Raw genomic sequence first — 12,145 nt, 5'->3', positions numbered from 1 at the left:
TACGAAGTGGGTCTAACTTAAGACTCTACAGTCTTCAAGACCTCTGATAACTTTGTAATTGAAGAAGTAAAGAACAAGGACAATGACCCACCAATTATGTCATCAGCTGAGTGTTGCCGTCCAGAAACGCTCAACTGTGCTGTTCGTCGTCCGACAACAAACACAAGTCCATCCTGAAAGATAACAGTTCCATACTGAAACTCCAAGAACTTCCGATGAATATTGGAATAGTGTTTTTGGCAAAAAAAAAAATACAAAAACCTAACTTCGCAGTAGATAGAAAGTAACAATTCACTTACGGGACCCATGAAGCCTATCAATCCGCTTCGAACATAGCGTTTTGGGCCCAGGGGCTTATCATCTGCACCCAACGGTTCAGCCTAAAACTTTAACTGTTTAGGACTATTGAATGAAGCAATTCGAATGAGCAATTCGAATATTGTGAAAGAAGCTAATTTGACTGCTAACTAGAATAAAGAGTTTATCACTGACAGAAAAAGAAAAAAGGAATTAAAGAGTCAGAAAAACACTAAATAGAGGGAGCTACCCCTACCTTATACGTTGCCGTCGAGACTCCTTCCAAACCCCAATAAGCATGGCCAGTGGAGTTAGCGCATAGGCAAATCTCTCCAAGTTCATCCGCCCGGCACAACCTTGATGGACCCGTTTGTTTGACTACGACAACGGAACCGCCTGGTATTACTTGGCCAGCATCCTAAAACCACATTGCAGTGACTGGATGAGAAGTAAGATTCGGACTCTATAAAGCTAAAAATGCAGATTTTTATCACAAAATCAAACCTGTAGTGTCAGGCTTGTGAGTGAATTCTCCTTGTCTACTCTGACAACCGAATGACTTAGCGCGGCCATCGATAGTATTCCTCGACCACTGCTTCCGGTTCCACTTGCTGTTCGCCTAAAACAAAACAATGAAACTACAGTATAAGTTCAAAAAAAGGCCAACGTCAGTATAAAATAGTTTCGTAGTAACCTCGAAGAATGAGATGATACCTACTTTCTTAACGATATGGTCCCCGTCTCGGAGCTTCCAGAACAGGGGCACATTGCCTCTGGTTTTAGTCCGTGAGCTGCAAATGTTGTTGCGAACTGGTCGCACGATGAAAGCGACCACGGATTCGCACCATCTGCTACCAAAAGCGACTTCAGAGATGACAAATTGACGTCTTTATGATCGCGAGTGGCTAGTAGGCCCCAATGCAGATCTCGAGACTTCACCAATGCGACGGACGCTTAAAGTAATTAATAGTGGAATCATTAACACAAAGACTTCCTGGCATAAGGTGAGTGAATGTAATATAATGTTTTAGGAGCAAAAAAGTCTTCCTTTCATAAACATTTACCAATATCTTTCATAGCTGGTAGTAAAGTTATAGAACTTACCTTGTAGTTTCGTCGCCATAAGCATCCAACTGGCTGGATTGATTTTCATCAGGGAGTACGGTACAAAGACCACACGCATTCCGTTAAAAACTGCTGCGAGAACCGCATGCCAAAGTCCGACTTCCCTTTTAAAATCGAGGACACAGATCATAGTATCGCCTAGAATGGACAAAAAATACATAATGAAACACATTGAGAATACTGTATTACAAAGAGCAGTTGTTAGAAAATTATTTGGTTGGGCACGTAAAAACTCCAAACAAAAAAAAAAAAAGAAAAATAGGTGAGATCTCCTCAAAAGCAGGCGAAATCACCGAAATTAAACAGTATACAACAGTACATGGTTCCACAAAGTAATAAAATTGGTAAAGAAACGAAATTCATACATCAAATAGCCGAATATGATTGTCATGAATCTTTGATGGCAGTCGAATAAATCAAATGACTCTTCTGTAGCTTTTCTTCCATTTCTTCAGTATGAATGTCCAAAAAAGTGTGATCAACTCAGACTTACCGCCAACTATACAGCTAAAGCAATTCCAAGCACTTGCTTGGCTTTTTTTTTGTGTCAGGCAATTTTTTCTTTAAAGTGAGAATGTGATGAACGATGATGCGACTAACGCTCGACAAGTGATAAATCATACAAATGATGCCATTGAGGAATCTTTGCTGGAACTTTCCTAATCACTTGATCAGAGCTAAAACACTGAGACAAGAGCTTTTCATTACCGAGCAACCATAAGAGCTATGAGTTCCTTCCGATCTCACCAAATAACAGCAGTGAAAATCAAACGTTTTCCTCGATTCATCATGTGACCTCGATGAACCTCTTCGAAATAGAACAGAGAATGCTTTCGATAGCGAGTTCAGAAATACTCGTGTAGCACAACCACGTGCTGAACGTAGTGCATTCCATAATATCAATTCTTTAGAAATACTGTATGTTGATGTATATTTATAAATTTAAAACTTAAATTATAATTTCACAAATATTTGAGTTCAAATGCTTCGTTCAGAAGTAACTGACTTGGAAAAATGGTCTATTCAGTCTAACTCAGGTCCAGCTATGTTTTTGATCATCAACAACAGAAATTAAAAAAAAAAAACTAACCTTGTTTATATTCCATCGCTGCAGTGATAGCTCGACAATGTGCCAGCATCGATTGTCGTGACACGCAGACACCTTTCACAGCTCCTTCACGATCACACGAATATTCTATGTAGGCTATACTTTCATCAGCTACTCTTGGTGGGGCTGTCCAATCTTTAGATGGTTTTGCCTGAAATTGGGGAACTGAATGATGAGAATGAACGAAATAAATGAAAAAAAAAGATGATTTCCTTGAGTAACAGTTCAAGAAACGAACAGTTCAATGATTATTTTCGTATTCTGCAGCATATAGACCCAACCCAAATCACTTACTAAATGTTCGGTAATAACCCAATACAATCGCGGCCACGACTTCAAGTCTACGATTTCCTGAGAACTGCCGGTTAGCGAACTCGAGCCCGAAGGTGTTGTTTTCGGGAGACTGGAGGTGGACGAAGCTGTCCCTTTGGGAAGACCCTGAAAAAAAAAGGATAAAGGACGAAGTATTTGGCAATGATCACTATATTTGGGACGCAGAAGGTCCCCGAAACTAAATCAAATAGTCGCTGGATTTTAGAATTGGCGAAAAATTCCGTCGGTGATTAAAAACAGAAGTTCTATGAACAGACCCTCTGCAGTTAATCGGCTAGGAAAAAAACATTTTAAAAAACTCTCAGGGTTTGCTAGGTTAGCTACTAATTTTCATAACGAATAAAAATCATGAAGAATGGAAACGATCATTTCACAACTCACCTTATAGCATGTTTCCGACGTTAGCGCAACCTTAACGCCGCAGCTACCCAACAGAAATCCCAGCTGTTGAATGCCAGCATCCTAAACCAATGCAACCATATAGATTAAAATATGATTGATGTGAAAAAAAAATCGAAAAATCGTTTCAGAATAATGCAGCAAACAAATACATATCCGAAATCCTACTCGTTTTGTTAGAGGCACTTCCACAGGGACGGGTACAACTCCAGCTAAAATGCATCCATAAAAAGCGGCTAGGAAAGCCAACGGTTCCGTGTTTGCATAAATAAGAGCTACTCGATCTCCGGGTTTGCACATGGGAGCCTAAAATGCGTTATTTTCGAAACATTTAAGAGAACAAAAATAGTTTATGTGCAATAGAAGTTCAAATAACCATAGCTGCTCAAACCCACTTTAGTATTGTCTTTTCCGATCGCAATGGTCTTGTTCAACAGCATAAACGCCACTTTATTTGATCTACTAAGCAGTTTACCTGGAAGCACGTTATTGCCAAGGTACTTTTAAAATGATGTCACTGGAAACAGAAAGCGAAAAGATTAGGAAGTAAAACGGAAACATTAAAAAAAAAACTAACAAATACTTTTAAAAGTATGGAAAAAAGGCTAAACTAGTTCTCACACTTACCGTAGGTGACCTGCGGGCCAGGACGTCCTGCATGATCAAGGACTAACGCGGCGATACTTTTTGGAGCAGATGTGCCATATCGGTGCAGAGCACTAAAAAATATGAAAAGTAACACTTTGAAACCAAACTAAGAGTTCTAATCAGCGCTCTACTCATGTACCTGCATCTTTCAGGGCAGCATTCAACTTTTTTTTTCTGATTCTTACGGAATTCTAGTCATACTCCTTTTACTCGTTACTCAAACAAATGAAGAAGGAGAAGTGCGAAAAAGAATCCCGCTGAAAGTGCTACTAGAGTATTCCGCTATCGCGGTCCTATTAATTCTAACCCATCTGTTGTTATTCTGCTCTTCGCAGAGGCGGCCTTTAAGGTCAGCGCGAGTGATGGATTGTTGAAATCAAAATGTGGGAGCCGATAATTGTTAATTCTCCTTCTCTTTGAGACAAATAACGACACTTCCATTTTGGTTCTTCTCTCACTTCATTAACCAAGTTCCAGTAGTGTCGCTCCTTTCATTTTTCTTGAATTGGTACAAGCGATAAAAATGATACATGTAGGAAATAATTGCCTGTGAAAAAAAATTCGTTCTCTCGTTACGACTTTGATTAAACTAATTTGACTTTGAACTTTAAATATTGGAGTTCCTGTGGGTTTTGCAAAAAAAAATCCCATCTACTGTGAGGAAATGAGCGAGAAAGCAGCAGCTGATCGTCGTTTATACGGACTCTACCGACTTCCGGCGATCTCGGAAGCCGTACCCATTCCCAGGTCTCCATTCTCATTCTTCAGTTGGAACTGCCAAAGAATTTTCAGGAGTAAATTGTTCTTATCCACAGAATTTATGTGAATCTTGTAGAATCACTGGCAATAGTAGGTCTTACTGTATTAGTCCGCACTACAAAACCACAAACTTCGAGGCATAATGCCTCCTTTAATGAAAAAAAGATGTTGATTGTAGATCAGTTAGCTACTTGCCCCAAGCTTACACACAACTTACACCCTCATACTCAGCGATTTACTTACTATCACTTTTTTTTAAACAATCAGTCTCTTTCACGGATTCAGGAGGGATAGAATTTTTAAATATTCAAAAGAAAACCCAATAACTCGTGTAATAGTTCTTGTTGTAGTTTTAAAATGATTATTCTTCAATGCCTCACAGACGCCTCTACTGTTTTGCCCTCATAAATTTCAAGAGGAAATTCTATTTCAGACGAAGAACATAAAACAATGCTGACTGATTGGAGCTTCTACAATCAGTCAGCATTGTTTAGAAAAGCATTTACAAATATTCAACAAACGCGTTAGAATTACCTATCCAGACTTCTTGGTTGATTTTGTGTGGCGGCTCCAGCACTTTCACCTCTGACTGGCGTCATCAATTGTCCTTCAGGTCGTGGCGCAGCCGGGTCGATCATTTTCGCTACAGCTGTAATTGGATACAGTCTTAAATCCGTCATTACGTCAATCTCACCAAACAGTTAATCTTTGATCACACCATTTCAGCAGTTTGGGAATTTTAATTGTGCCTCGGAACAATTTTGGAATCAGAAGCAAGGGGAACAAAGCAAAGCTAAACATGACCTCGACGCACAGGTACTTTGAGTTTGTGCAACCTTCATTTTGGATATCCATGCATCAAAAAGTTATAGCATTTGAGTTGAGCCACATTCTCTTAGGTTTCAGTGGTTTTTTCTTTCTTCTGAAAAACAACGCAAGAAAATTCCTTACCATTCTGATTCACTCTTAAAAATATTACTGCAGAATGGTGCAAGTAGTTAGAAAATAACTTCCTATTTTCAACCCTTTTCTGAGAAAAAAAAAACGAAAAGCGAAGAACTTTTGAAGAAACTCAATCACAATACGGCAAAGTCGTTCTTACTTGACTAAAACTGCAGTCATATTTGGTTCGGCTACAAAATCAGTGTGGTAAAAGAGTTCATCATTATGCTAACAAATAATTATTTGTAAAAAAAATTGCTGCCAATTTTGAAGTCAGAATAATTCGCAAGCAACTTAGGGTCGCTGAAAAATTGTATCTGATACATCATGGGATCAGGAGCAAGAATACGCAAAACAAAACTTACTGCTATTATTACTATTATTACTTCTATTTTTATTATCACTACATCATCGGTTGGCCACGCAAGTCATTGTATAGGTCAACACGCCTTCCAAAACCCCAACGATTACGAATTTCAGTGACTTATTACTATTACTATAACGTTTTTATTACTGTTATTATTACATATTATTTCCCTCTATAAATAGTTCTTTATGTCCCGGAAGTTTCCAAAATAACATCCAAAATAACTACTGCGGAATTCTTTACCGCTGTCGACAAAATGTTTAAAGTACCGGACCACCCACAAAAACAATTGCGGAACTCTTTGCTGTATGTGGGTGGGATCAAGGCAGCGTTTGTACGTCAAGAACTAGGTTTTAGTTAAGAAAATCCTTTGTTATACTAACGTATAATTATTGTAACGTCCTTTCCCATTATATAAATGTTCTTAGTAGTAATTCCTAGTATTCTTAGTAATAATAGTTCTTACAAGTGTTCTTTGCTCTTCGACTGCCTCTTTTCATAAGCAAATAACCGTTTCAATAAAAAAAAGAAGAAAGAACAAAATCAGTCGATTTTTTCCAGACACATGCCGGAATCAGTTGCTCCGCAAACAGTTGGTAATGCTATAATTTGTTCAATGATGTCTAGGTAAAAACTAGGATAAGATTACAGGTTAAATTCTTCAAAACATCGGTTAAGCAACGTTTCATAGTAAACGGAACAGTTGTTACATGAAATATAATATATTCAGCATATCTGGAACTCAAAAACCACGAAAGCAGAGGTGGACTTCCTGTTTGCGTGCACCGTTCCTCATCGTTTCGGTATCCGCGAAAACTGTGTAAACTCGAAAATTAAGGGATCACCGTAGTGTTCTGCAGCTACAACCTACAAAATCACAACGAAAGGGCAGATGTGGTTTTGATTGATTTAAGTGATTTTTTTTATCTTAGATTCATGTCTTTATACTATTTCAAAACCTTCATCAATTTTATAATTTCCGGTTTTTCCTGATCGGAAATTATGAAACTGATGAAGGTGTAGAAACCCATTCAGCGCTCGAATGAGCATAAAGCATAAAGCTTAGAAGAATCCGTTCGTATTAAAACCTCAGATAGAAATTGAATCGTGATTTTGGTTCATGGATGTTTACGAAAATCAAACAAGCATGCAAATAACGGGGTCATTCGTTTATGAGAAACTTAACGGATGCTGAGATGCATTATCAAATCCCAATCAAACTGCTTTGTTGAATGAAACCCTGCAAAACCTCCCGAAACAATAATTAAAAACTCTCCAAACTGCTTCGTTGACTAAGTAAAAACCCTCCAAACCTTCAAGCTCCGCGTCGTAGTCCTTGTAGTACTCCTGAAGTGGCTGACTGCTAGGTCTCTGAAATAAATATCATAATGGCATCGTTAATCAATGTGTTGTGTCGCAAATCATCCCGCAATCACTCATTTTCACTCCTATATCCAAGCAACCTCCGACCGCTGTTTTCAATTCTCACATGACTGCAGCAAAACAATCTATTCGTTGGGCTTAGATGCTTTCGCCCTACAAAACCTCCCGTTCATTTTTTGGATCAATAATCAGCCAATGAGTTATGATACGGTAGGCGACCATAGAAATAGAAGAAGAATCCCTAAGAGAATCCTTTAAAATTCTGAAAAAAATTTAATTTTTAGTAGAATTCGAGGATTTTGGGAGCTTCTATGGAGGAAATTGTACTGGATTTTGGAAAGAAAGCGTATCGAATTTACCGAAATTAGTGCCTAACAGAGTAAAAAAGTAAAAGGACATCCAGCGGAAGTGTGAGGACTTTTTAATTAGGAAACTCCGTTCACGCAGCGTGAGCAGTGGAAACAAAAGTTCAGAACAATTGAAACCTATATTAAAGCTTGAAAAGGACCGTCGCAGAAAGAACGGAGCAAGAGATTTTCGGAAGCCTTTTCATCCAGGAAGGTGGAACGTAGCCAAATTAGATGATCTGGGAAAATCCCGAAGTATGTGACATTTGAAAATTCGGAATTTTACCAAAACTTAACCGGACTCGTTTTGAATTTCATCACTACATTATCGAGAACAGAAATTTCAGGAAATATATACCAAATGTTCAAGAAATGAAGATTTCTTTGAGAGATTGGAGATTTTCCTTCTAACGTCATTGTGCAAAAAAAAAAACTTTACTGCACAAAGCAATTAATTACTTGCGGCGTAAGAAAGTAAAAAAAAAATCGTTCGAAGAGAAGGAAACAAAAGATTGATGGTAGGAAGTAGGGAACAACAAAGGTAGGCAGGATGTATTCATCCTGAGCCAATGTCATTGCACCAGTCACCCGAAAAAAAAGGAACCGACACGAACCCCATACCTATTCCCATTACGACAAAGCTGTCAAGTGGATTGCATGAAAGAAATGCACAAAAACTATGGATATTATGACCAGAAAACCGGAAAGAAAATCACCACCAAGGTCTATATTCACAATGCCGAATCTTCGTCTCCCTTCCTGTAACCTTCTAAAGTTTCCAAAAATTATGGTGCTGGCGAATTTATTCCTGAAGATCGTCTTTTGATGACATTCGGGAATCTCATTAAACATTCATCAATAGTACAAATGACCAGATGTCACCTGGATGAGCGTCCAACCACTCTTTATTTTTCATTTTCCGAGTGAAGGGAATGCGAACAGCAACAAAATCTCCTTGATGTTTGCTCAAGAAGGAAAACGCAGAAACTACAGCAGAATGGACAGAATGGGATTTTAGAAGAAGAAGCAGAGGAACGATCGGAAATGAGGGCGGATCATTAAAGGAAATCCTTGCTGAACCACTACAAAACGAGGTCGCGTCCATACAAACTGTGCAATTATAAATCGCCAGCAAATTTCTGATCCTAGATGGAAATCTCAGGGAATTCTATAGAGAACAGTAGTTTGACTCCGTATTTTACTTCGATGGAATTAATTCAACAAAGAAAGAAATTTTAAATTTAGATAGTGTTTTGAAGATTTCCTTTCCGTTGAGAATTTCTCACATCCTCTTCAATCCAATTTGAAACGTACTATCGCGAAAAGAACAGGCGCCTGCTTAACATTTCTCTCTCGTGGACAGGTGACACGCGTATGAATAGTTGTTCTTCAGTAAACATACATATAACCGTTCTTACATGCTCGCTACAACTCGTCCACTCGTCACTAAGAAGAAGTATAAACACGTGTAACTACGCTAGCGCTTCTCTGAGGTGCAATAACAATTAGGAACCGGTCTTAACTATCATGCAAGATGATGGAAGGAGTTACGAGAACAACAAGCCGAAAAATATTGGAAAAAGTGGAGACCGATCCAAAAAGAGAAAAAAAAGGAGCAAGAAAACGATGATGAACAGCTTTGTGTACCGCTGAATCTTTCCACTGAGAAGCTGTTAAAGATCCAATTCCAGCAATCTAAATTCCAGCAAATTGGTAAAGGATTCCGTAACTAGAAGGAATTTTTGTTACTATGAGCCAAGCAAAAACTGAAACCATTACACAGGCAACGGCTGTGTTTAGTCCAGAACCGTCCGAGAAACCTGCGCCAATATAAAATACAAAAGTACAGTGCCCATGCGACTAGAGAAACTGAAGCCGATACAAAAACATCGTCGCAGTCACGTTAACGGTGAATGCATTGTGTGTTTATTATGTATTACGTAGTGCTTCCGACTCCCAACCTGTACTGTTCGACTTCTAGCGCCGAACCGTCGGAACTGTGAAATAATTTAGAAAATAGTAATAATTAAGAGCAAATTCTTTGAACGATAATGTATGACTGCAATCGTTCAGTTCAACGAGACACAAGAAGATGGTAGGAGTTTCCCTGAATATATCATGTTCAAAAAAAAAAAATGGCAAATCTCAATCACTTCACCAAACCGTAGCAGTACCCACCAAAGCACAAACAAAGTAGCAGTGGGTAGCAAGGAAAATTCAGGTCACCTTATCTTTGAGGAAAAGCCAAAACTAACCCAGTTTTGCTCCAAAAGTCGTCGTAGTGGTAAATCTTGAACATTAATTCGTCCGTTATAACCGATACGCAAAGTAGCGGTAGCGGAGGTGTCTTCTTCGTCAGAACTATTTGATGATGATGAATACTCGTTTATCGATGGTAAGTCATAGTCTTGCAGCGTCGGCCGCGGGGCAATGTCCTCGTGAATATACTGTGGAATAAGATTCGATACACGGCGTTTCTTCAACGCTTTTCTGATCGTCTCGAAAGATTCTTCGTTGATATTTGCACCGGCGCAGCATACTTGTTTCCAGCGACAATTCTTCAGTACTCCTTCCAACTCGCACAGATCAAACCCGAGTGATCCCCATAGATAGCGACGTACTTCTCTGCTACGTTTTTCCCTCAGATGAGCAACTTTTCTACTCCTCAAGGCGGCCAGGTAGTCCTTGTGGTTGTCGCTGCACGACGTTCTCCGCAATGGTCCACCTCTGCCCGTCTTGGACAAAGCCAACGTGGGGAACATAAAGCGGTGACTGCTGCCGCCGCCGGAATCCATTGGAACAGTGGTTGTACTGGGATGGAACGCACACGGTGATAAAGGTAGTTCGAGAATGTGATAGTCAGCGCATGACACACTGCGGATGGCGGCTGCCGACAGACAGCCTCTGCCCAGTTACACTGACGCTAGTTCGAAGCAGGGAGCCGCTAAAAACATACGCTCGTGCCAGCGGAGCACAAAAACCACGCCCTATCACTTTGCACACGCTGGAAAATCACGGATGACACGTCTTTTTCCACAACGAGTACACATTTTTAAGCATGAGCACGTAAACAACTTGTACACACCTTCTACAACAGAAAGAAAAAGTAAATCTTGACCTTCACGCAAGTTAATGTGAAACATGTTCTAGAAGCGCTTTTACCTCCGTCATCTAGGAGTGGGTCTACAAATTTCGGCTATTCAACAATAAAGGATAAAGGATAAAGTTTCTGTCGTTGATCAATCCACTTGGGATTCGCCCCCACGTTCACTTCAATTCAGAATCGTTTGAGGTTCACGAACGTGTAACTGGCCTATACAATGACTCGCGGTGGCTAGCCAATGTGTCAAGTCAATGCTTTTATCCTCCTAGGCAAGTCTGCTACCAATTTGTTGACCCGGAGGGATGAAAGGCTTGGTGAGCACTAGGGCCGACTCGAACCTCCGACTTCGATCGTGCAAGAAGCGGAACCTCTAACCGCTACACTACACCCGCCCCACTCAACAATAATCTCTATTATAGTCACGTATAAAAAAATTCATAATGTCAGCTCCTAATCTTATTTACGACCAAAAAAATTGATCCTTTTGACCATTATGGTTGTGAAACTCAAATGCCGCCCTGATTAGGTCAATATTATTTTACTTTTATTTTATGGAATGAGGAAGAAAGGCAGCAATGGCAGCGTCTTCTGCAAGAATTCATGGATCGTAAGAAAAGGAGAGTCGTCATAAACGGGACATTTTATGAAGCATACACTTTATCTCGTGACAAAATATTATCCTTCTTAACTGGGGTCATAAATTATGCCATCATCACGCCATAAATATTCCGGATTCCAGATAACCACACAGCTGTTTGGAATCAAAAATTAGATGGGCTTGTTTTTTTTTCGGAAAAACCACTTCCAGTCCCACAAAATGGCTAAGCGATCACAGGCATAAACAATCGTCGATAGAACGATAGAACGAACCAGAAGGTAAAAATAAAAATGAACTCTTCCTTTTCTTCATTGTCAAGACAAAAAAATAGGTTCTGAACAGGTAGCTGTAGACTCACATCATCCTTACTGCACGAGCATATAATCTATTTCCAAAAAAAAAAACATTCACAAATGTAGAGTCTCCCAGAAAAATTTCAAATGCACTTACATTACTTACTTTACATCTGCAAAGTATAATTCGAAGTTATAGAAGAAGAAAGGAATGACATTTGATCGACGGTGCCAATTTTCACCTCGTCCTTGTCCTTGCATAACCTTACTCGTTGATGATTAGCACTAAGTAGAACGCATTTGTGCTACGAACACATCTAATATGCTAACAATTTGTTTCCACATATTAAAATCGCATTAACATTTCATTATGCCAAAAATCATACTTGAGGTCAATCTCTTAAAGTTAGTCGTAGCACAGCGTATTCTCTATACGGTATCAT

The 12,145-nt window shown here is 39.3% G+C and overlaps 1 protein-coding gene across 1 annotated transcript in view; it reads right to left on the bottom strand.

The window, feature by feature from the left end:
* The window catches only part of RB195_005004 (uncharacterized protein), a gene marked incomplete at both ends in the record, with an annotated part of 28,416 nt that overhangs the window by 6,282 nt on the left and 9,989 nt on the right, over nucleotides 1-12,145 (bottom strand). Inside the window, 14 exons of the mRNA XM_064177269.1 lie at nucleotides 92-173; nucleotides 300-380; nucleotides 554-715; nucleotides 802-916; nucleotides 1,016-1,250; nucleotides 1,402-1,560; nucleotides 2,513-2,681; nucleotides 2,825-2,968; nucleotides 3,245-3,325; nucleotides 3,431-3,568; nucleotides 3,658-3,737; nucleotides 3,890-3,981; nucleotides 5,204-5,318; nucleotides 7,292-7,349. Of these exons, the coding sequence (XP_064034394.1) occupies nucleotides 92-173; nucleotides 300-380; nucleotides 554-715; nucleotides 802-916; nucleotides 1,016-1,250; nucleotides 1,402-1,560; nucleotides 2,513-2,681; nucleotides 2,825-2,968; nucleotides 3,245-3,325; nucleotides 3,431-3,568; nucleotides 3,658-3,737; nucleotides 3,890-3,981; nucleotides 5,204-5,318; nucleotides 7,292-7,349 (1,711 nt within the window). The remainder of the gene's footprint in view (nucleotides 1-91; nucleotides 174-299; nucleotides 381-553; nucleotides 716-801; nucleotides 917-1,015; nucleotides 1,251-1,401; nucleotides 1,561-2,512; nucleotides 2,682-2,824; nucleotides 2,969-3,244; nucleotides 3,326-3,430; nucleotides 3,569-3,657; nucleotides 3,738-3,889; nucleotides 3,982-5,203; nucleotides 5,319-7,291; nucleotides 7,350-12,145) is intronic.

The sequence above is a fragment of the Necator americanus genome, chromosome I (genome assembly GCF_031761385.1).
Source record: "Necator americanus strain Aroian chromosome I, whole genome shotgun sequence".
NCBI lineage: Eukaryota > Metazoa > Nematoda > Chromadorea > Rhabditida > Ancylostomatidae > Necator > Necator americanus.
The sequence above is the reverse complement of the archived record's forward strand: the minus strand, read 5'-3'. Positions and strand labels throughout refer to the sequence as shown.